We start from the raw sequence: 24,620 nt of genomic DNA, 5'->3' as shown, positions 1-24,620 counted from the left end.
TGCATAAATGCCTAGGAAGAAGCAACAGTGCCGCAGACCGCACTTATCATAACACAAAACTTGAGGGAAAAATGATTTTGACAAAGCAATGATTTGAATAAGGATCTGAGAAAATCCAAGAAATGCTTAGAAGCAAATGGGGACAAAGCAGGAGAGAGCAACACGGCGGAAGCAGCACGGAGGTGAGTGGAAGCCACGGTGACGTCCACAGAGAACAAGGTGAGGGGCAGTGGAGGACAGAAAGTGGTGTGAAACAGGATGCAAAATCAGGTTGCATCCGGGGATCTCTGGCAAGGAAACCAAAGCAGCGAGGTAGGACGATACTGAGAGGTTGATTCTCCAAGACACATTCCCGGATGAAAAAGCCAGCGACCCACTTGTTGACGAGGTGCCCCCCACCTGGGACACTAACCAGCAATCCCCAAGAATAGACGCACGCCTGCACCTGTCCCCACTGTCCTGCAGGCTCAGGACAATGACTGCAATGGATTAAAACACACGAGCGCTGCTGAAATCCAGTGGCTCCCGGTGAATCCCTCATCTTGGAGGAGGCCCAGGAACCAGCCAGTCACTTTGGAGACCGACACGGACCGGAGAGACAGCAGCATGCACCCTGCGTTCTCCGCTCAGATGCCACCTCCGAGGACCCGGCCGTTTATGCGGACAGCAGCGTGCCAGGACTCGGCGATGGCGTGACGGGATCCAGGAGAAGGTGAGGAAAGGCTGGGTTCCTGCGCTGCCTGTCGCATCTCAAAGAGGCAGAGGTCGGGATTTGCCGCCTGACGGGCGGAGCTCAACTCCATGATCGCTTTCCTCCAGAACACTGATCCCACTGCATCCGAGGACAGAGTTAAAGAAACACAGGGACGGCAGAGCAGGTGCAACAAACCACACCCCACGGACACACAGACGTACATCCCGGCCACGGAGGGTGAGCGTAGAAGCGGTTCTGAAGAAAAAGGAGAGCAGAGAAGGGGCGAGACTCCGGCTCAGGAGAGAGAAGCTGCGACCTGGACATGGATGTGAAAGATGTCTTTTTTTTTTTTAATTTATTTTATTTATTTGAAAGGCAGAGTTAGAGAGAGAGAGAGAGAGAGAGAGAGAGATCTTCCATCTGCTGGTTCACTCCCTTAATGGCCACAGTGACCGGGGCTGGGCCAGGCCAAGGCCAGGATCCAGGATGCAGGATCCAGGAGCTTCATTTGGGTCTCGACCTGGGGGTCAGGACCCCAAGCACTTGGGCCATCTTCTGTTGCTTTCCCAGGCGCATAAGCAGGGTGTGGATTGGAAGTGGAGCAGCCGGGACTCAAACCAGTGCTCACGTGGATGCTGGCACTGCAGGCGGTGGTTTAACCCACTGTGCATAATGCTGCCCCACCCCAAAAAATCCTTAAATCCCAGCCCCATCCAGAGTGCATCCTGGGTGGCCCAGGGCAAGCCTGGTCTTCTAGGAGCAACAGGGAGCCACCTGGGAAAGCAGGACATTGACCCCGGGGGCTCCCAGGGCTTTGGTCAGAGCTGAACTTGTCCCCGGGAGCACCCTAAGTGACACTCCAGGGGGCAGCCTGACCGCGCACACCCAAAGCCGTCTACCGGGCACCACCAAAGTTTACCCGCTGCCCGGAGAGACGGCGTTCCAGGCCAGGAGATCCCCTTAGGCCAGCTGCCGTCCACGAAATCTACAACAAAGCCACGGGCACATAGGTGCTTCCAAGGGCACTGGGTGTGGATAACTTCATTCTGATTTTAAGCCAAATGACACGCTTTGGTTGAATCCCCAAAATAATTCAATTACTTGAAATAAATTAATTAAAACAGCAGCAAACAAAGCAGACCTCGTGGCCACCATGTGGTCTTGCAGGTGGAGTTGCCACCAGCAACTCCGGCATCGCATAGCAGAGCGGTTCAAGGCCCAGCTCCTCCACTTCCCACTCAGCTTCCAGCTAATGCATCTGAGAGGGAGGCAGAGGATGGCCTGGGTGCTTGGGCCCCTGCCAACCCGTACAGCAGACCTGGATGGAGCTCCTGGCTCCTGGCTTCTGCCTGCCCAGACCCAACTCTCATAGCTCTCAGTCACTCTGCCAGGGAGGGTGAGGTCCAGACCCAGGGAGGGTGTGACCCAGTCCCAGGAGGGTGTGGTCCAGCCCCAGGAGGGTGAGGTCCAGTCCCAGGAGGGTGTGGCCCAGTCCCAGGAGGGGTGAGGTCCAGTCCCAGGAGGGTGAGGTCCAGTCCCAGGAGGGTGTGGCCCAGTCCCAGGAGGGGTGAGGTCCAGTCCCAGGAGGGTGTGGCCCAGTCCCAGGAGGGTGTGGCCCAGTCCCAAGAGGGTGTGGTCCAGTCCCAGGAGGGTGTGGCCCAGCCCCAGGAGGGGTGTGGCCTGGTCCAGCCCCAGGAGGGGTGTGGCCCAGTCCCAGGAGGGGTGTGGCCCAGTCCCAGGAGGGTGTGGTCCAGCAACAGGAGGGTGAGGTCCAGTCCCAGGAGGGTGTGGCCCAGCCCCAGGAGGGTGTGGCCCAGCCCCAGGAGGGTGTGGCCTGGTCCAGCCCCAGGAGGGGTGTGGCCTGGTCCAGCAACAGGAGGGTGAGGTCCAGTCCCAGGAGGGTGTGGCCCAGCCCCAGGAGGGTGTGGCCTAGCCCCAGGAGAGGTATGGCCCAGTCCCAGGAGGGGTGTGGTCCAGCCCCAGGAGGGGTGTGGCCTGGTCCCAGGAGGGTGTGGCCTGGTCCAGTCCCAGGGAAGGGTGATCTCACATCACGAATGCCTTCCAGTGAATACTAGATCACATGTGATGTGAAATGATGTTCACCAGAGGTTAACATACTGCACGGATTTGAAGACTTGTCATCCTGATCCATTTCCCCTCCAGGGGAATTTTAGGAAAAGCACCATTTAGACCTGAATTATTTGCACAATCAATCGTGCCAGCGCGCGTCAGAAGAGTAGGGCGCTGAGCCGGGCGTCCACAGCCATCCTCATCATCATTTATTTCCCTTTGCTTAAGCATCATAATGTGGCAGCTGATGAGTCACACGGTGAAGGAGAACTCTAAGTGCTTTCTGATGAGGAAAAATTACGTTATTTATACAGAACGGGCGCATCGGCACGGACCGGCCTGGGCGGGCTCTGTGGAGGCAACGCTCCCACGGCAGTGCCAATCCTCCCACCCTGGAGCACCCAGAAGCAGCTGGCGCTGGAGGACAACCTGGCCACTGCCACGGTGACCTTCCGGAGGGCGGAACAGAACGCCACGGAGGCTGCTGGTCAGGGCCAGGCCCAGCCGACACCACACGGAGCTTAGGAAGGGGGTGCCCAGGCACACCAGGCCTCCACAGAACACGCCAGACCCTCGGCCCAGCTTCGTGTGGCACTGTCCCCTGGGCCTCATGGAGGAGGGGGCAGAGTCCCCCGTGCAGCCATGCAGGGGGCGTCTGGTGCGCCTGGGGGCCTGGTGTGTTCCTGAGCACTCCACTCTTCCCAGAGTGGGAGTGGACAGCTGTGTCAAAGTCAGTGTTCCGTTGTGGCAGTCATTCCGACAACAGCAACAGAAACTAACGTGTTGCTGTGACTTACACACCAGCCACTGAGGGCTAGGGTCAGTCCCAGGGGACACGGACGAAAGGGGGCAAGGCCGGTGGATGTCCGGACTGCTATGGATCCAACCAGCTGACAGCCACAGTGAGGGCAGCCCTCAGTGTCCTCCCTGGGACCCACACAGGCATCCCTTGGCCCCCAGGGGACTTCCCAAAGAGAAGACTTCAGAGGCCAGGAGGTTGGGGTGGGGCCCAGAGTTTAACACTCCAGACACACGGATCCCACCCCTGCCACATGGAGGCCCGGGCTGTGCCCCCATAGGGCTCGCTGGCCCTGGAGGGCTGTGTAACCCCGCCTCCTGCCCCAGGGCCTCCCTGTCTTGAGGAGGGGCGGTGCCTACTTTCCCTGCACTGCTCTGGAAAGTTCTGTGGTCTCTTTCCCTCCATCCGAGAGCACAGTCCACCCCACTGGCCATCAGGCCACCGATGGCCTGGTCCTTGCTCTCACTGCCCTCCCCCACCACAGCCGCTCCCTCCTTTGCTAAAGGTCAGAGACAAGGACATGGGAGCAGGTGCAGGGCCCGAGTCTCAACAGCACTTCCTCCATGGCGCTCCTCAGGCAGACACTGCGGACCCTGCACAGGCCCAGGGGTCCCATGGAACACAGGACACAGCACCCTGGACACAGGAGTGCACCTGCTGGGCCACAGCGAGAGCCAGGTCCTGACAGGCACCTACCCAGCATGCACCTGGGCAGAGGACACCAGAGCCCAGGCAGCCACTGCGGGGACAGGGACTCTGTCTCCAGCTCACACCCACCGCCCTCTGCAGACACGGGCACCTCCCAGCCACGTGGCTCCCCCACCTCTCCCATGCCGGGGGCTCACACACCCCCCACCACATGTTGCCCCTGTACCTGGAGCTTGGCGTATGAGCAGAGGTAGACCAGCGCCCTTGCCAGAGGGTGTTGGGGACCCAACAGAGTCTGCTAGAAGGGGCCCGGAGCCTCCACCCCGGTACAGCCACAGCAGCCACACAGCACACGGGCCCCGCCATGGTCCAGCCATCACCCCGGCTGCCCTCAGACCTCTGCAGCCTCACCCCAGGACCCCAGGCGAGGAAGCCAGGGAGCCAGAAGCCCACATTGGATCCATGGGGCCCCACACTCACCTTCTCTCTGCCCATGGCCACCTGCCCATCAGGGCCCTGACCACGCCCACAGGTCTGGTTGTACAGCCAGAAGCTGAGTGGCCGGGGGATGTGTTTTCTCTCCACCCCGCCCAGGTTCACTCAGGGAGCTCCTGCAAGGCAGGGACACGGTCACCTACCGGTTCCTCTTGGTTTTCACGTTCTGGCCGTCCCTGCCGTCTTCAGAGCTGGACCCATCGCTGCTGTCAGCTGAAAGAAAAGGAAGATGATAGAGCCAGAGGCCCGTGCACCGCACCTCACAAAGCACCGGGCAGCACCGGCCTGGAGCAGCCTCACCCCAACCCGGTTTTACGGATCTGCAGAGAGGGCATCTGTGCCGCTGTCCACTGACGGGGCTGGAGGCTGGCGGCCAAGCGGGGCATCCACCTGCCCCCCGTTCTGCTGTCCACTGACGGGGCTGGAGGCTGGCGGCCAAGCGGGGCATCCACCTGCCCCCCGTTCCGCTGTCCACTGACGGGGCTGGAGGCTGGCGGCCAAGCGGGGCATCCACCTGCCCCCCGTTCCGCTGTCCACTGACGGGGCTGGAGGCTGGCGGCCAAGCGGGGCATCCACCTGCCCCCCGTTCTGCTGTCCACTGACGGGGCTGGAGGCTGGCGGCCAAGCGGGGCATCCACCTGCCCCCCGTTCTGCTGTCCACTGATGGGGCTGGAGGCTGGCGGCCAAGCAGGGCATCCACCTGCCCCCCGTTCCGCTGTCCACTGACGGGGCTGGAGGCTGGCGGCCAAGCGGGGCATCCACCTGCCCCCCGTTCCGCTGTCCACTGATGGGGCTGGAGGCTGGCGGCCAAGCGGGGCATCCACCTGCCCCCCGTCCCCACCTGCCTCCCTCGTTGTGAGTGAGTGGGGACCAGAGCCTGTGCTGTGGGGACAGACGGCCTTCACCACGCCGCCCTGGGTCCCCGGGAGCTCACTGGGGCTCTTGCCCCCTCTCACCTGTGCACAGGGAGCTCACACAGCCTCTCCTGTTGCACTCCCAGACCAGCCACCTGTCTACACCCCCAGTAGCTCTTTGTTCCGGGCTGTGCCCTGCCTGATATGTCCAGAGAGGGATTTTCCAGCCCTGGTTTGTGGAGTGCTGGGATTTTTTTTAGTACTTTGTGTCCACTGGTGTTCCAGGCAGACTCGGGGAAATGAAGGGAGAGCCGAGCTGAGCCGGGTGAGACTGGTCCCCCAGGACCTGCGCCAGAACACACCGAGGGAGGCCGAGCCAAGCCGGTGAGACCGGTCCCCCAGGACCTGCACCAGAGCACACCCCAGGGAGGCCAGAGGTGAAACCTGAACCTTCCTGAAAATGTCTCACACGGGATCAGACACTTACACAGCTGCTCTACAAAATAAATGTAAATAATGTTGGCTACTTTTATAATAATAAAATATAATAGTGTTGGCTACTTTTATAATAATAAAATATAATAATGTTGGCTACTTTTTAGTGTTTGGATTTGCTGATTTTGAGTAACCTCAATTGAGGAAAGCCTCCCTAACCAAGACACAAAATCCAGAAGCCACAAAGCAAAAAGCTGCAAATCTGGCCGACTCGGGCTGCAGGACTGGGGGAGGGGACGCTGCGCCCCAGTGACGGTGCTGACTCGGTGACTGCTCCCTCCTCCAGGTTCCTGCCGGCATAGACCCTGGGACCCTGGGACGCAGCGGGGATGGCCCAGAGCACCAGGTTCTGCCACCGCCTGGGAGACCCGGCCTGGGTGCCCCACTTCTGGTTCAGCCCCGGCCCAGCCCTGGCCTGGCCACAGGCATCTGGCCGTGAACCAGCAGGCAGGAGCTCTCTGCCTCTCAAGTGCTTGAGTTTTTAAAAACTTAATTCAAAGTGGATTAAAGAGCTCAAACTATAAAGCTCTTAGAAGAAAACAGTAGGGAAATCTTCATAACATTGAATTCCACAATTATTTTCTTAATAAGTTATCGAAAACAGGTCAATTAAAGAAAACAGTTGATGAACTGGACTTAATCGGAATGATCAGATTCTGGGGCCAGCATTGTGCTAACCCACTGCCTACATCCCCAGCACCCCAGCTGGACGCCCATTTGAGTCCCCACTGCTCCACTTCCAGTCCAGCTCCCTGCTGGCACACGGGGGAGGCAGCGGAAGACGGCCCCAGTGTGGGAGACCCAGATGAAGCTCCTGGCCTCGACCTGGCCCCGCCCTGGCTGTTACCGTCATTCGGGGAGTGAGCCAGTGGATGGAAGACCTCTGTCTCTGTTTCTCTCCCTCTCTGTAACTCTGCCTTTCAAAGAAGTAAATAAAGATTTTTTTTAAAAAAAGAAAAACTTTGTGCACCCAAGGAAGGGGGACGAGAAGACACCTGCAGCCAGCAGATGTGATGAGTCTGCTGCTCAGAACCCACACACAAGGCGCACAAGTCAGCAACACAAACGGCCAAGGAGGAAACGAGACAGGACGGCCACACAACGGCCACACCCAGCTCAACACAGCTGCGCAGGGGCCCTGATGCCGTGAACAACCAGCAGACCCAGACCACGCAAACGCTTCCTGTGCACAGCTGACAGGCGTGGAGCAGGCGTGGCCACCGTGGAACTCCGGCTGGCCACGGCTCAGATTTCCCACAGGAGCCAGCAGTGCTGCCCTGGGTACCTGCCAGAAAGAACTGCAGGCAGAGATCTGCACGCTCACGTCCACAGTGGCGCTGCTCACAGCAGCCACAAAGGGGAACCGGCTCAAGTGCCCATCAAGAGAGGAACGAATCTGCGATGTGGGACGTGGCTCACCCCTGGAAAGGCATGACGCTCTGACATGGACCACAATCTGGGCAAACCACGTGAAACGTGCCAGACACAAAGTCAGAAACATCACAAGACTGCATGTAAGCAAGGCACAGAGGACACACCCACCCACAGACAGAACATGCCCACCCACAGACAGGACACGCCCACCCACAGACAGGACATGCCCAGCCACAGACAGGACACGCCCAGCCACAGAGACAGGACACACCCACCCACAGACAGGACACGCCCAGCCACAGAGACAGGACACACCCACCCAGACAGGACACGCCCACCCACAGACAGGACACGCCCACCCACAGACAGGACACACCCACCCACAGAGACAGGACACACCCACCCACAGACAGGACACGCCCACCCACAGACAGGACACACCCACCCACAGAGACAGGACACGCCCACCCACAGACAGGACACGCCCACCCACAGACAGGACACACCCACCCACAGAGACAGGACACACCCACCCACAGACAGGACACGCCCAGCCACAGACAGGACACGCCCACCCACAGACAGGACACGCCCACCCACAGACAGGACACACCCAGCCACAGACAGGACACGCCCACCCACAGAGACAGGACACACCCAGCCTCAGACAGGACACACCCACTCACAGACAGGACACACCCACCCACAGAGACAGGACACACCCAGCCACAGACAGGACACGCCCACCCACAGACAGGACACACCCAGCCACAGACAGGACACGCCCACCCACAGACAGGACACACCCAGCCACAGAGACAGGACACACCCACCCACAGACAGGACACACCCAGCCTCAGACAGGACACACCCACCCACAGACAGGACACACCCACCCACAGAGACAGGACACACCCAGCCACAGACAGGACACACCCAGCCTCAGACAGGACACGCCCACCCTCAGACAGGACACACCCACCCACAGACAGGACACACCCAGCCACAGACAGGACACGCCCACCCACAGACAGGACACAGCTGGCCACAGAGACAGGGAACAGAACCTGGGTGGCCAGAGCCTGAGGGCACAGGAAACAGGGTTATTACGTGATTGTCAAAGAGAAGCTTAGAAACAGCACTGAGAGTCACGCACCATCACGGAGTGCACTTGGTTCCACGGGACTCAGAAGCGGAAAACTTCGTGGTGAGGACACTTTACCACCATGAGAAAAACAACCAAGAACAATGTATTTCATGGCAAGAAGAAATAACAAACAGGAGCGATAGGCGAGTAAGTGGAGCCAAAAGGCTGACAGAGCCCGCGTAACTGCAGGAGAGACGAGCGGTTCCCAGATCGCAGAGCAAAACACACGGCTGAAGACCTGTGGAAGTCAGGTCCATGTCACTCAAGTGAAGACAACGACCCCGGGAAAACGCACAGCGTGAAAATTAAGTTATGATGACGCCCGGCAGGGTGAGAGGCAGCAGAGTGTGTCAGAGAGAGCACGGGCTGCTCAGGGGAGCACGCGTGTGCCGAGTGTTCTCGCCTGCACCCAGCACGCTGTGTTAGAGCGAACCAGGAAACCACCCATCTGGCACGGACAGGGAGTGCGAGGACGGAGCCAGGATGTGTCCACACATGAGGTCGGGGGGAGAGAGGACATGCAGATGGAAGGCCACCCGGGGTAAACGATGAGCGGGGAGCAGACAGAGGATGTCCACACGCAACACACACACACACACACACGCACACATACATGCACACATGCATGTAAGATGACACACATACATACACACCTGCACATGAATGTATACACACATGTACATGCGCACATAAGATACACACACAATACACACGGCACACACACATGCACATATACGCACAGTGGCGCTCTCCTCCCTTCTGGTTTAGGGCCTGCAGCACACCCTTGGCCTGAGTTCCCGCACTGGCCCAGTGGGAGTGCCCCTTCCTTGGGAGGAACCCTGGCTGCAGCCTGGGCACCGCTGAGCTCTCTCTGCTGGACCCAGGCCACATCACTTCCTGTCCAGCATCTGCCCACACCGAGTTCAGGCCTGGACAGTCACGAGGCCCTCGAATCCTCAACACCTGCTCCAGAGGGAGCCCCTCCCCACCCTCTCCTCCCTTTACTGCTACGCCAGGAGATGGGCGGTGGCTTCGGTGCCTTAGGTTTTGGGGGGACCGTCCAGAAAACTGCAGTTCCTGTCTCTCCCACTTGGTAGTCAGGTGGGCCCCAAAGTAGAGACACAGCCTCGTGCCAACACCAAGCTCCCAGCACATCCAAAACCCGGCTGGGTCCCTGCCCTGCCCCGGCCTCCCTCGCGGCAGCCAAACATGGCCGGCTGAAAGGTGGCGTTCCAAGAGCCCCCTGAGGCTGAGAGCCACCGTGCAGCCTGCTGTGCTCCAGCTCCCGCACTGCCAGGGCTCCCGGTGGGCACACAGACACCCTGCACCGGCTCCTGCAGGAATCCCCCCTCTGCCTCGGCGTCACATCACAGAGCTGACCAGGCCGGGGCAGGGGTGGCCCTGAGGAACTGAGTCCCCGCCACGTCCGTGTGCAAAGGGGCAGCAGAGTTCCGGGGAGGGGGGAGGCGGCAGGAACACAGGTCCCACCCCCACCACCCTGGGGAGGTCCAGATTCCCCCAGAGACTGGGGAGAGGGATTCTGTGTGCACTGGGGCGGGGGGTTTCTCACACAGACCCGCATCCTGTCAGGGAGAACACGCACCTCCCAGCTCCAGGGGACTCTGGCGTGTGCTTTCCCAGAGGCCCCGGGCCTTGCCCATGTGAGCTGGAGGTCCCTGCTTGCTGCAGGCCCAGGGTGCTTTGGAAGTGAGCCCTTCCCCAGCCACGGCCGTGCTTGCTCATGGGATGCCCGCCACGCAGTGCCATCACCAGGGCGTTGGTCCCGACTCTGAAGGACCCAGCGTTCACCCTGCCCTGGAGGCCCGGCTGCGGCCCTGCCCTCCAGCTCACACAGGCTAGGCCCGCGGTCTTCCAGACGCTCCGAGTCCCACACTCAGAGGTCTGGTGGCCTCCACCATCCAACAACACAGCTGCCTGAACCTCCACCATCTGACAGCACAGCCACCAGGGCTTCTACCATCTGACAGCATTGTCACCAGAGCTTCCATCATCTAACAACACAGTTATCAGAGCCTCCACCATCTGACAACACGGTTACCAGGGCCTCCACCATCTGACAGCACAGCCACCAGGGCTGTCACAGTCGGGTGCCCTGCAAGCTCCCCGGGGAGCCTCTGGGAAGATGCTGCCCCTTCCCCCGTCTGCACAGTGGCGAGGGCCTAGCACTCTGGCGCTCTGCACCCTGGACCCTGTAAACCATCTCACCAGCTAGGCAGCATGCACGCCCAGGCCCCGGCACACACACCCCAGGCCCTGGCACACGCCCCAGGCCCCAGCACGCACGCCTCAGGCCCTGGCACCCACATGCCGGCGAGCCTCATGCCTCCCCACCCACGAACACCACAGGTGACTCCTTTCCCCGGCCACTGCAGCACACGCAGGACTGGAGAGACGTTCACCGTGCCTTGTGCTATGGAACCTGCTCTCCATTTTCCTCTCCAAAGTCATGAGTAGCCCCCAGAATGTCTCAGTGTTCTGTGTCAGACCAGAAAAGAGCAGTTGTATATTCAAATCTGAACAAAATGTGAAAAACAAAACCGTGCATCCAGAGCAAGTGCCCCAGAGCCCATTAGAATGACGAGAGCCAGAGCCTCTGATGGCTGTGATGAACGACCAGCCCGGGAAATGCCACCGGCTGCCCAGGGCTGAGCCCGGCCACCCTGGCCCTCATCCTTAATTACCGCTCCTGACGAACCTCCCGTCCTAATGGCTCTGTTGCAAAGCTCCCTGCGAGGATCTTAGGAAACTGGAAGTTGTGCTCTCTCCAATGTCAGTGCTAGCCTGGAGCCGGAAGTGGACAGCTGAGCTCATTTGCATATCCTGCAGGACCAGGTTTAAGACACAACATCACAGTTGGTTTAAGATGGCGTCTTCCACTCCTGATATGACACAGGGAGGAAATGTCCTGTGCCTCCGTGTGAGTCTGTAATTTTGCAATTACGCATCCATTGAGAGCAGGTGGGCTCACCAACACCTGTGACATGCCACGTGTCATGACTGAGGCTGTGACACCATGTGTGGCTGTGATGCACCACGTGTGGCTGTGGCTGTGGTGTACCACGTGTGGCTGTGGCTGTGATGTACCATGTGTGGCTGTGGCTGTGGTGTACCATGTGTGGCTGTGGTGTACCACGTGTGGCTGTGACATGCATATGTGACTTTGGCTGTGACGTGCCACGTGTGGCTGTGGCTGTGGCACCACGTGTGGCTGTGGCTGTGATGTGCCACGTGTGGCTGTGGCTGTGACGCACCACGTCTAAATGCCTCCGGTGTCTCCAGTTGGGTGTGTGAGCTGAAGCCTGCACTCTCGACCTTCCCATGCAGGAAACGAGATTCTCACCCGAGGGACAACCGGAGCACTGACCGGGATCCCTGGGAGACCCAGGTCCCTGGCTTGGCAGAGCAGCTGGCCGTGTGGGGTCTGTGGACCCTCCTGCTTCCTAGGCCTGAGTTAGTGCAGACAGCAGCAGCAGGGAGCGACCGTGCCACGACGTAAAGTCCACAGCGTCCTCACGCACAGCGATCCCCCAGGGTGATGCAACAGCAGCCAGCTAGCAGCTGGCAGGCAGGAGGCTGAAGGAGGAGCCACACCTGCTGCACCATTGTCCCCCACCAGCACCAGGCCAACAAAAGCACTGGGCAGGGAACCTGCACCGCGGCGTTCCTCCTGACCCTCTAAACCGGCCCCGCTCCGCAGCTGGGGCTCCATCTGTAGCTGCCCCAGGCACCTGCTTTTCCCAACCCCGAGGACGCAAGCTCTCTGGAGAATGTTCCCATTATCCTCTGTGAAATAAACATATTAAACTTGTCACTTCTCACCCTTAAATGACTAATGCCACGGTTAGTTCTAGCGTTCCGTGTCTCTCGGCACCATTAAAAACAGGGAGAAACGTTGATGACGCCCCCTCCTCCGGTTCCCGTCACACGGCTCCGCTTCCACAGGGTGTGGGCTGACAGCGTGTGGCGTGATGTGGCGTCAAAATGTCATCACAGGCCCTGAGAGTGTCCCGGAAACAAAGAACCCCTTCTCGGGAAACACACCCCCTCTCCGCTGGCACCGTGCCTGCTCCCAGGCCCCCGGCGTGGTCAAGGCTGTTTTAATTATGAGCTTGGGGAGCAGGGCCATCCCAACACAGCCGCTCATAAAAAATGGATCATCTGTAACCGGAAAGGGTCTCCTCTGCAGGCACGCGGCCCTGTCTCTGCCGGCACACGGCCCTGTCTCTGTAGGCACACGGCCCTGTCTCTGCCGGCACGCGGCCCTGTCTCTGTAGGCACGCGGCCCTGTCTCTGCAGGCACACGGTCCTGTCTCTGTAGGCACACAGCCCTGTCTCTGCAGGCACATGGCCCTGTCTCTGTAGGCACACGGCCCTGTCTCTGCCGGCACATGGCCCTGTCTGTAGGCACACGGCCCTGTCTCTGCTGGCACGCGGCCCTGTCTCTGTAGGCACACGGCCCTGTCTCTGCCGGCACACGGCCCTGTCTCTGCCGGCACGCGGCCCTGTCTGAAGCAAGGCCGCCGTGGACACCGTCAGAACTGCGCCCTCAGTGCCAAGCACCTGGGGCTCAGCAGCTGAAACAAGCGAGCAGCCCGCGCCTCAGCCACGGCTGGGTCCCAGCGCAGCATGCTGGTGCACTCCAACGTGTGCACAGCGGTCTCTCGGGTGGAGACCCCGAGACACTTGCAAGGGAAGTAAACCACAAGCTGATGCAATGACCTCACTTGACGCAAACCAAAAGCCAGAGCCGACCTTGGGAGGACCCGGGTTGCTGCAGGAAGCGTGCCCCTGCACGCCCTGACCGCTGCGGTCGGGAGCCCGGCTGCCCGGCAGTCAGCCCCCTGCATGGCCAGGGTGAGGCCCTGCACCCCTGCTCCTGTTACACCGGCACACGTGCACGGTGCTGCACCACAGACCCCATCCTCAAACCAGGCTGCAACCAGCACAGCGTTACCTGCTGACGCCTCCAGCTTGCGCTTGTGGGGAGGGTCCTCGAGGATCCTATTGAGGTCCCCACGGCCCCTCAGGTCCACGGGCTTCTCCCAGACGGACAGCTGCATGGTGGGGTTGAAGAAGAACACTCGGTCGTCGCCCGTCCAGACCACACACCTATTGGGATCGAAAACCTCACCTCAGTGATGCGCAAAGGCATTGCGTGGAAAAGCCGTCGGCAGGGGCCCTGGCCAGCGGGCCTCGGGTCTGGAGCCGCCGGGGGAGCTGACTTCCCTGCGTTCTGCTAGGGGTTCCGGCCTCACACCCGGGGAGCCCCTTCCCCAGCGATGGCAGGTGCTGAGCCCCAGGAAAGCCAGCACTTGCCAGAGGCTCCTGGCGTCTTCCCCGCTGACCCCAGGCTCTGCTAGGGCAGTGCGGCACCGGGGGGCGGGGGTTTATCCAGCCAGACTCTGCAGATCCTGCATCAGCCTCTTGTGGACATGGGAGGTTGCAGGGGACATGGAAGCTTCTGGGCCCCGGACCGCTGCCACTCCACTTCCAAAGCCAGGGCAGAGTGGAGCTGTGCAGGGCCCTCACAGGGGACTTCATTACCTAGGAGTTGGGGTGACAGCAAGGAGCACCCCTACACCCAGACTACAACAGAGCCCCAGTCTCATGCCCAGGGAGTGGTGAGAGATGCGTGGAACTGAACCACAGAGCTGCAGGCAGGTAAGCACACGTGGCTCCCCAGGGAAATCTGTCATCCGCTAGTTACGGCTGGTTTCAACTGGATGGAGCCAGCTGTAACATGCAAAATTAATTTTATGTATCACTTTACGCCCATTTCCAGTAATGTGGCTCCCGTCCTTAATCGCGCAATGACTTCTGGACAGCAGCCAGCCTCCTCTTCCCTCCCCCGGCCGGCATCCCAGAGGGGTCATCGGTGCCCCGGGGTGGTGAATCCTCGCGGGCGGCCGGGTGCAGCAAATCCCGGTTCAACGAGATGAGCACTGGGAGCTGCTTCGCTCTCCAAGAGGATTCTCCCAATCGCCCTTCAGACAGCAAACACCAGCTCTTACACCCGGGGCGAGAGGCTTCAAGCTGCACTCCCTGGGCCTGGCCTCCCACCATCACCAGCTCCCACATGGACACCCGTTCTCCCCCCCACAGACCCCAGCACACCTGTCCTCACCCCCACACAGACACTGGCACACCCATCCTCATACCCACAGATACCGGCACACCCGTCCTCACCCCCACAGACACCGGCACACCCGTCCTCACCCCCACAGACCCCGGCACACCTGTCCTCACCCCCACAGACTCCGGCACACCTGTCCTCACCTCCACATAAACACCGGCACACCCATCCTCATACCCACAGATACCGGCACACCCGTCCTCACCCCCACACAGACTCCGGCACACCTGTCCTCACCCCACACAGACTCCGGCACACCTGTCCTCACCCCCACAGGCACCGGCACACCTGTCCTCACCCCCCCCCACAGTCACCAGCACACCTGTCCTCACCCCCACAAAGACACTGGCACACCTGTCCTAACACCCACACACAGACACCGGCACACCTGTCCTCACCCCCCCACACAGACACCGGCACACCTGTCCTCACCCCCACACAGACACCGGCACACCTGTCCTCACCCCCACAGACACCGGCACACCTGTCCTCACCCCCACAAAGACACCAGCACACCTGTCCTCACCCCCACAGACACCGGCACACCTGTCCTCACCCCCACACAGACACCGGCACACCTGTCCTCACCCCCACAGACACCGGCACACCTGTCCTCACTCCCACACAGACACCGGCACACCTGTCCTCACTCCCACACAGACACCGGCACACCTGTCCTCACCCCCACACAGACACCGGCACACCTGTCCTCACTCCCACACAGACACCGGCACACCTGTCCTCACTCCCACACAGACACCGGCACACCTGTCCTCACCCACACAGACACCGGCACACCTGTCCTCACCCCCACAGACACCGGCACACCTGTCCTCACCTCCACACAGACACCGGCACACCTGTCCTCACCCCCACACAGACACCGGCACACCTGTCCTCACCTCCACACAGACACCGGCACACCTGTCCTCACCCCCACAGACACCGGCACACCTGTCCTCACCCCCACAGACACCGGCACACCTGTCCTCACCCCCACACACAGACACCGGCACACCTGTCCTCACCCCCACACAGACACCGGCACACCTGTCCTCACCCCCACACAGACACCGGCACACCTGTCCTCACCCCCACAGACACCGGCACACCTGTCCTCACCCCCACACACAGACACCGGCACACCTGTCCTCACCCCCACACAGACACCGGCACACCTGTCCTCACCCCCACAGACACCGGCACACCTGTCCTAACACCCACACACAGACACCGGCACACCTGTCCTCACCCCCACAGACACCGGCACACCTGTCCTCACCCCCACAGACACCGGCACACCTGTCCTCACCCCCACACAGACACCGGCACACCTGTCCTCACCCCCACACAGACACCGGCACACCTGTCCTCACCCCCACAGACACCGGCACACCTGTCCTCACACCCACACACAGACACCGGCACACCTGTCCTCACCCCCACAGACACCGGCACACCTGTCCTCACCCCCACAGACACCGGCACACCTGTCCTCACCCCAACACAGACACCGGCACACCTGTCCTCACCCCCACACAGACACCGGCACACCTGTCCTCACCCCCACACAGACACCGGCACACCTGTCCTCACCCACACAGACACCGGCACACCTGTCCTCACCCCCACACAGACACTGGCACACCTGTCCTCACCCACACAGACACCGGCACACCTGTCCTCACCCCCACACAGACACCGGCACACCTGTCCTCACCCCCACACAGACATTGGCACACCTGTCCTCACCCCCACACAGACACCGGCACACCTGTCCTCACCCCCACACAGACACCGGCACACCTGTCCTCACCCACACAGACACCGGCACACCTGTCCTCACCCCCACACAGACACTGGCACACCTGTCCTCACCCACACAGACACCGGCACACCTGTCCTCACCCACACACAGACACCGGCACACCTGTCCTCACCCCCACACAGACACCGGCACACCTGTCCTCACCCCCCCACACAGACACCGGCACACCTGTCCTCACCCCTACACCAACACCGGTACTCCCTCCCCTTCCCAGGGCTCCTCTCTGCTGGATGGAGCCTGGCACTCACTGGGCCCCTCCACCAGACCCTGGGTGCCCCTGGCTCTGACAGGGGTGGGTGGAGGGTGTGGGGCCTCTCCACATAGAGGAGACAGCAGGAAGTACCTGGCTGTTCTCCAGCCCAAGGCCAACTCTGCAGCCCCTCTCCGCCCCACCCCTGCCACTCTAGGAAGACCGCACAGACAATACCAATGTCCGCCTTAGGCTCGAGAGAGAAGTTCAGCCACCGAAAGGCATAGCCCCCACGGCTCCCAGCCAGGCTCCCGCCCCGTGTGTACCCAGCACCCAGCCAGGCTCCTGCCCCGTGCGTACCCAGAACCCTGGCCTAAGGACTCGGCAGGGAGCCTCGGGTGCTCAGGGGCTGGGGGTGGACCACAGCCCCACGAAAAGCAGTGTTTCCCACCCCCTGCTCTGCTGTGTCCTGAGGGGAAAGCGGCCCCAGCTTCTTCCTTCTGAGACAAGAAACCGTGCAGGGAGTGCCTGCCACCGAGACCGGGAGACGCGGAGGTGGGCGGGAGTCGCCGCGCCCAGCGTTCTCTGAAGCCGAGTCGGGCAGGGGCTGAGGACTGCCCAGACCCGGCCTGGCTGTCCCAGCTCCGGGGCTCCTCAGGAGGCGTCTGCAGAAGCTCCAAAGGTTTTACCTCCAGCGTTGGTTTTCCTGTCCTCGTGGTCAAGGGAGAAGCAGCACACGCCCCACCGGTGAGCAGCAGGAGCTGGAAGGCTGGCTCAGAGCCCGGCGACCACGTGTCCGGCCCTGGAGTGTGGACCAGAACCCACCCACGGGGCTCCCCAAGTGAGGAGCTGCCCAGCCTGCCCTCCAGGCGGTGCGCGGCGCCTGCAGCTCCTCCCCATGCGGCCCGGCTTCCTCGCACTCCAGGGCTCGGCTCTCACCACTCTGCAGTGGGCAGAATCCCCTCCCGGCCCATGCAGCTGAGGGGCGACTGGGCCCGTGGAGGCCACGCCGTCTCGGTCCTCCCACGAGGTAGCCTGGGGACGAGCAGGGTGGAAGTGGCTCCTGCCCCCCCAGCACTGCGCCCGGGGCCTTGTAAGTGGGTGCAGGGGCGGCTTCTCCCCGCAGCCTCCTCCATGCCATCAGGATCCATGTGACACTTTGTGCAGCAACCGTGGGCTCCCAGGCCCCTCCCCTGACATAATCGAGGACAACGATGCCGGGGGGAGGACACGACATTTGGTTTCTTGCCAGTGTGTGTACCGAGGAAGAGCGGAGCCTGTCTCCAAGGTGGGCGGCCGCCATCACATAGCGGGAGTCACATGTGAAAGATGGACGCCGTGGCCGCAGCCCGGCCCGGCCTCTCTCGGTGGCCATAACTTCCAATTACTGCTCTGTGCCAACGGCAGCCGGGAGTGCTCCTGCACAAGGTGTTTTGCCCGTCTTCACCAAGATCATGCATGAATATTCATTCTTTTAAAACAAAACATGTTCAGGACTTACATTTTTTAAAAATCCAGAGGAACTGTCTTGAAATTATCATACCCCACAAGTCAGTTGTTCTTCACAGCGGCTGGCGCGGTGACTCAGCAGGTTCAAACAGCGGCTGGCGCGGTGACTCAGCAGGTTCAAACAGCGGCTGGCGCGGTGACTCAGCAGGTTCAAGTGCCCCCTGCAATGCTGGCATCCTACATGGGCGCCAGTTCCAGTCTCACCTGCTCCATTTCCAGTCCAGCTCCCTGCGAAGGGTCTGGGAAAGCAGTGGATGATGGCCCAAGTCCTTGGACGCTCGTACCCAAGTGGGAGACCTGGAAGAAGCTCCGGGCTCCTGGCTTCAGCCTGGCCCAGCCCCTGCTGTTGCAGCCATTTGGGGAGTGAACCATCGGGTAGAAGATTTCTCTCTCAGTCTCTCTCAGCCTCTCTCTCTCTCTCAGTTTCTCTCTACCTCTCTCTCTCTAACTCTGCCTTTGAAATAAACACTTCTTTAAAACATAATTATTAATAAAACATCATGATACATACAAAACGTCAGAATTAGAGACAAATTATTAACAAAAGCAGAGCCCGAGGAAGGGGTCTGGGATTTTACGATGCAGCTCAGCGGCTCAGCACCATCAGCGCATGGCGTCTGCAGTGTTGTGCCAAAGCCTCTTGCGTCCTCAGCGTCCAGAGTCTGCCCCCAGCCCCGCCCAGCTCCTCCTTGGCAGAGGCGCACGGCTGGCCCGGGCTGCTTGCTGGGACAGGTGTCACTCACATCTCGGGATGCACCGTGGCCACATCTCTCCTGCATTGTCAGTACCTTCGCTTCTTAGGATGGAGACGAGACCCCTCGGAAAGTGCCCGCCTCGGATGGATGCCGGGGGCCCCTCCACAAGCCGGGAGTGCACGGTGGGGGCCCCGCCAATCACGTGGAGAAGGACCAGGGCCCCGCGCTCCTGGGCCGGGGGCATCAGCTGCTGTGTATGGTTCCGGGATTTCTGAATGGGATGGGCTCAGTGTGCACTTTTCCAGCTCACGGCTGATCTTTTGTAAATCCTTCATCTTCCAAATGATTTTAAGATGCTAATTAATCCTTGACATGACATTTATTGTCATGTGAGCCAAAAGCTCCTGGATTTCACACTTTGCTGGGCAATCATCTTTGAATTTCCCCACGGCCATCAGCAACCCCAACACAAACATTCAGTCACTTCCCAACGAGAGAAAGGCTTCAAAATTACCATTTGGGCTGAAAGCCAAATCATAAAAAAGAGGAGGGAACAGAAGCTCTTCAAGCAACAAAACCCACAGCGTTCCCGTCTGAGCGCAGCCCGGACGTCTCGAGCTGGGCCCTCTGCTCAGAGCAGGGCAGGTGGCCGCAGAGCTGACCCAGGCCTCCTGGTGCCCTCCCTCCGTGACTGGCCCGCCACGGGTGACCTGGAACAACCACAGCCCAGGCCCGGCCACCTCCGCGCAGCTGCACACAGGGCCCCCACTCTTCCTGGAGGGGAGCCATCGGCTCTGCCTCCCCCGCCGCCAGCCGTCAGGACAGAGTCTGCACCTCCCCAGCTTCCCCCAAGGAGGCTCTCAGCGGGGAGGATGGGGGTGCTCCCCAGCGCGCTGTCACTCAGCCCCCAGCCCGGGTGCCCTGCAGGGAACAGGAGGAGCCTCACCCCCCCCCCCCACCGGCCCAGTCACTGTCACGTGGGTTTCCTGCAGCAGCCGGGCACAGGCACCTTCCTCCGACCCCAAGGTGAGCCGTGCGGCTCCTCCCCTCTGCGGGCTCCTGCCACCTGGCCTTGGCTGCCGTGGGCAGAACCAAAGAAAACAGAAACGAGAGCGCGAGTGCTGGGTTTGCCTTTCCCTCTGATTCCACATCGCCAGGCTCCACCAAGTGCAGCTCCCAGACCGCCTGTCAGCTCCTGGCCAGGCCCAGCCACGCGGAAGCCTCCAGAGCCAGGCTTGCGGGGGAGCGTGGGCCTGCAGTTGCCGTCTCGCACTCGGCACCACACATGCTCTCCTCCAGGACCAGGTCTGATCTGACAACCTGGAGCCTCCGCCTGGCCTTGCCGAGAGAGGCCTGGGGCTTGGCCAGCCAGTGGATGCTGGGGAGGACACCCCACAGGGAGAGCGGCAAGAACAGGGTCCCTGGGACGTGGGACAGAGGGCCCTGGGGCCTGACTGTGAGGGGTGACTCAGCCCAGAGCCTGCAGAGCTGTCCCAGAGGCACGGCCCGCCCATCTGCTCACTGCCCGCCCATCTGCTCACTGCCCGCCCATCTGCTCACTGCCCGCCCGTCTGCTCACTGCCCACCTGTCTGCTCACTGCCCGCCCGTCTGCTCACTGCCCGCCCGTCTGCTCACTGCCAGCTCCTCTGGTCACTCCCTGCCCCTGACCTGGTCACTGCCAGCCAGGGGGCCCTGGCACACCCTGAGCTCACCTCCCAGAGTCCATGCACACCCCCTCCCACACCAACCTGCTTTGGAGGGGGTCCCAAGCACAGGACCGCTCCCTGCAGGCCCACGGTCTTCTCTCCTGAGCCTCAGGGCCTGAGCAGTGGGGAGGGACCATGCCAAACAGGCCAACAGCTCCGTGCCCGCCTGCCTGGAGCCTTCCAGAGCTGCGGGTCTGGCCTCTTGTCCTGAGACAACAGTCAAAGAGCTCCCCCAGGGTGGGTGGCGAAGGGCTGCTGCCCCTGTTGCTGGAGCCGACACCGGGCCGGCCCCAGTCTTCCCTGCCTCATTGGTCCTCCTGGCTCTGGCCAGGGCCCTGCTCAGACCTTCCGGCTCTTACCTGTCCAGCAAAGGTGCTTATAGAAGGTTCAAGGTAGCCACTGCCCTGGAATTGTCCCCACCTGGGCAGCAGCGCCCTTCCCGAGCCATGGGTGGTTTTAAGTGGGAGGGGGAGAGGAGACGGCCGATGTGCCACATGCCCGCCCCCACACCTGCCTCCCCAGGGTCTCCCTGAAACGCCGGTGCCTGGCCAGAGGCTGCCTGCCAGCACGCCCCCGAGGACGGGGCAGAGCGGACGACGCGGGAAACAAGTGGCAGGTGGCAGGGTCGGGGAAGTGTGGCGTCCCTGAGGTCACCACGCGAGATGATGAGAATAATGAGGATGTCACACCTCGATGCGCACGAAGTCCCTCCTCACCCAGAGCACCGACAGCAGGCACAGCCGCCCCTCGCCCTCCAGGGGCTGCGCAAGCCCCTGCTGGGGTCTGCTGGGGTCTTGTGACCCTCACAGCCTCGGCCTCAGGCCTCTCAACATAGCCACAGACTCCTGGTCATCAGGCAGAGCAGAAGGACCAGGGCGGTGCCAGCAGCAGCCCTGGTGCCCGGGGACCCCGGCAGTCAGGCCCTGTTCCAATCCCTACAGAGCCCACCAGGGAGAGGAGCTCCTCCGTCCACCTGCAGTAGCCCTGGCTGGGCTCCGCCTGGGGCCTCCTGCTCCCCAAGGCGCTCCCGAGCCAGACAGAAAGGGCCAGGAGCCGGCACCCCACCAGCGCCAGTCCACGTGAAGACCAGGACAGCGGCACACCCAGGGGCTCCTCGGCTGCCCCTCCCCTCTCCTCCTAGCCCAAACTCCACCAGCCCCTCCCCAGCTGCCCCTGCTGCCAGTCACTCCACCAATGCCAGCCGTCCTCCTGGCCGCCCCACCACACCCTGCCCACCAGCAGTGCTAGTAAGAGGGTCCGTCACCCCCCCTCCAAACACAGCTGCCACTCGGTCCTTTCTGGGCTCCTGGGCTGGGGTCTTCCATCCCAGTTGCTCAACGCCCCACCCTCCCTGCCCCGCACCCGTGGCCACAGGGCTGAGGTCCTCGGCACTGAAATCCGGTGGCGGTCAAGAGGCCACTTCAACCAGGTGACAGGGGCTCAACCTCGCAGGGTGAGGAGGGCTCGACCTCGCCAGGTGAGACAGGCTCGACCTCTCCAGGTGACAGGGGCCTGACCTCGCCGGGTGACAGGGGCCCGACCTCTCCGGGTGACAGGGGCTCGACCTCTCCAGGTGACAGGGGCCTGACCTCGCCGGGTGACAGAGGCTCAACCTCGCCGGGTGACAGGGGCTCGACCTTGCCAGGTGAGACGGGCTCGACCTCGCCGGGTGACAGGGGCTCGACCTCGCCAGGTGACAGGGGCCCAACCTCGCCGGGTGACAGGGGCCCAACCTCGCCGGGTGACAGGGGCTCAACCTCGCCGGGTGACAGGGGCTTGCGCGCTGGCTTATCTCTCACAGGCAAAGGCCCGGACACGGTGTGGCCCCTGGGTCCCTGGCAGCATTCTGCGTCACACACATTCCTGGGGAAGCTAAGCCACAGCTCTCCCAGTTAGAAGGCTCCACGGGGTCACAATCCCTGGGCAGCAGCACTGGTGGCTCAAGCGCCACCCACACGGAGAACCAGACTGAGCTCCCAGCTCCCGGCCTTGGCCTGGCCGCCCAGTCCCAGATGATGTGAGCATTGGGGAGTGAGCAGTGGATGGGCGTTCCCTGCCCCCCCCCATCAAAAATATAAATTAATTACTTTAAAAATTAAATCTATCACAAACAAGGGACCAGCATCGTGGCACAGCTGGTAAAGCCCCTGCCTGTGACACCAGCATCCATATAGATGCCAATGTGCGTCCCAGCTGCTCCTCTTCCAGTCCAGCTCCCTGCTGTGGCCTGGGAAAGCAGTGGAAGACGGCCCAGGTGCTTGGGTCCAAACTCGCATGGGAGACCTGCAGGAAGTTCCTGGTTCCTGGCTTCAGCCTGGCCCCAAGCTGGCCATTTTGGCCATCTGGGGAGTGAATCAATCAATGGAAGATATTTCTCTCTCTCTTTCAAAATAAAGTAATAAATCTTTTTTTAAAAAATGTAAAAATCTATTACAAACAAAATGGGTTTGGCCATAGAAGCTCCTAGAACTAGGCGGGGGGGGGGGGGGGGGTCATGTCCTTTGTTACTCCTAAGAGCCCCTGGCACCCACCTGGGTGTCGCTAGGGCAGTGACCCAGGCTTCTGCTCAGGTCCAGGAGTGCAGCCAGGACATCGGACACCGGCAGGCAGGGACTATCAGCCCAGACCTGATCAATCAATCACTTGGCAATGACATTGCCAACAAAGCCTGAGCACTGGAAGCCCTAGGTGGCCTGGAGGAGTGAGGCCAGGTGGCCAGGAGGAGTGAGGCCAGGTGGCCCCCGGGCAGTGCACTCAGGTCCTGGCCAGGCCAGGGGCTCGGCACCCCTCCCCAGCTGCATTGCTCAGTGGGCGGCTCTCAGGTTACATCCTTGACCTTGAAGCCACGAGGCCAGGAAAGCCCTTTCCTGAGCTCTGAGTCGCTCTGGGAGCCATCACCACCGCCTTGGAGGTCCAGGGTCTCCTCGCCTGTGCTCAGCTGGGCAGAAGTGCAGGAGGCCAAGGACCCCGCTGGCCGCTAGCACCCCCAGCGGCGGTGGTCTTATGGGCTGAGCCCCGCCCACAGGTTCTGAGGCACTCCGAACTGCAGCCAGGTGGCAGGGGGGACTGCACCGAGCCCCACAACGCAGCCACACAGGGCGGAGAGCTGGTGTCGGGAGGGCAGCACCCCAGGGCGAGCCAGCGGCACAAGGAAGGGACTGGGCCTCTCGGGCTGGGCGTGGGTTCACCCTACCGAGGAGGCTACCAGGCAGGGCCTGGCCCCTGGGGACCCCTCACTCACTGGGCAGGGTGCAGCGAGGTGCCAGCACACGGCACGGGGAGCGCGTGCAGGAGCCGCCCCTCCCAGCCGCACTCCGCACTCAGATCTCCGGGTTCCGCGATGCAGTTTTACTATAACCACCTTTTATTCTGCTTCCAAATGACTCCATTATGAAAGGGCATTTTTAAAAACCCGAGCCTGGCTCCCTGGTGGGGGCACTTCTGAGCTCGGCAAACTTGAAGCTCGGGACCCTCACGGGCGGCCGCCAAGAGCCGGGCGTGCTGCAATTAACAGCCACTCGGCCTGGCGTCTGCTGGCAGCAGCGGTGAGAAAACCCTTTGAAGCGTGAGGCACAGGAGGCGTGTGCGCTCGCTGGGCCCTGCTGCAGCTGCCGGGGGAGGAGGACTGCAACGCACACTCCAGCATCAGAGCAGGACACCCCATCACCTGGGGAGCCTCTTCCATCCGCAGCAGGCGACCCAGTGTGCAGGTCCCCCTGCCGGGAGGGAGGCACAGAGCCACTTCTCAAACACCGCGGGCAGGGACCTGCACTTCCCTCTGGTGGCCTCGGGCAAGCACGGGGCCAAGCCGCACTCGGGCTTCTTACCAGGGCGAGCCGGGCACTGGGGTGGAGGCCACAGGTCTGGTGCCTCTCGCCGCACTGTCCTCCCCTTGCACCAGGATGGAAGGAGGCCCCTGAGAGAGAGAGACAGAGAGAGACAGAGAGAGGGAGGGAGAGGC

General features: G+C 61.5%; 1 protein-coding gene across 1 annotated transcript in view; it reads right to left on the bottom strand.

Moving 5' to 3' along the window:
* TCERG1L (transcription elongation regulator 1 like) overlaps positions 1-24,620 on the bottom strand; it is a 156,111-nt gene that overhangs the window by 24,952 nt on the left and 106,539 nt on the right. Inside the window, exons 6-8 of the mRNA XM_062214993.1 lie at positions 24,487-24,575; positions 13,552-13,706; positions 4,850-4,919 (exon numbers count right to left, since the gene is read on the bottom strand). Of these exons, the coding sequence (XP_062070977.1) occupies positions 4,850-4,919; positions 13,552-13,706; positions 24,487-24,575 (314 nt within the window). The remainder of the gene's footprint in view (positions 1-4,849; positions 4,920-13,551; positions 13,707-24,486; positions 24,576-24,620) is intronic.

The sequence above is a fragment of the Lepus europaeus genome, chromosome 17 (assembly GCF_033115175.1).
Source record: "Lepus europaeus isolate LE1 chromosome 17, mLepTim1.pri, whole genome shotgun sequence".
Taxonomy (NCBI): Eukaryota; Metazoa; Chordata; class Mammalia; order Lagomorpha; family Leporidae; genus Lepus; species Lepus europaeus.
The sequence above is the reverse complement of the archived record's forward strand: the minus strand, read 5'-3'. Positions and strand labels throughout refer to the sequence as shown.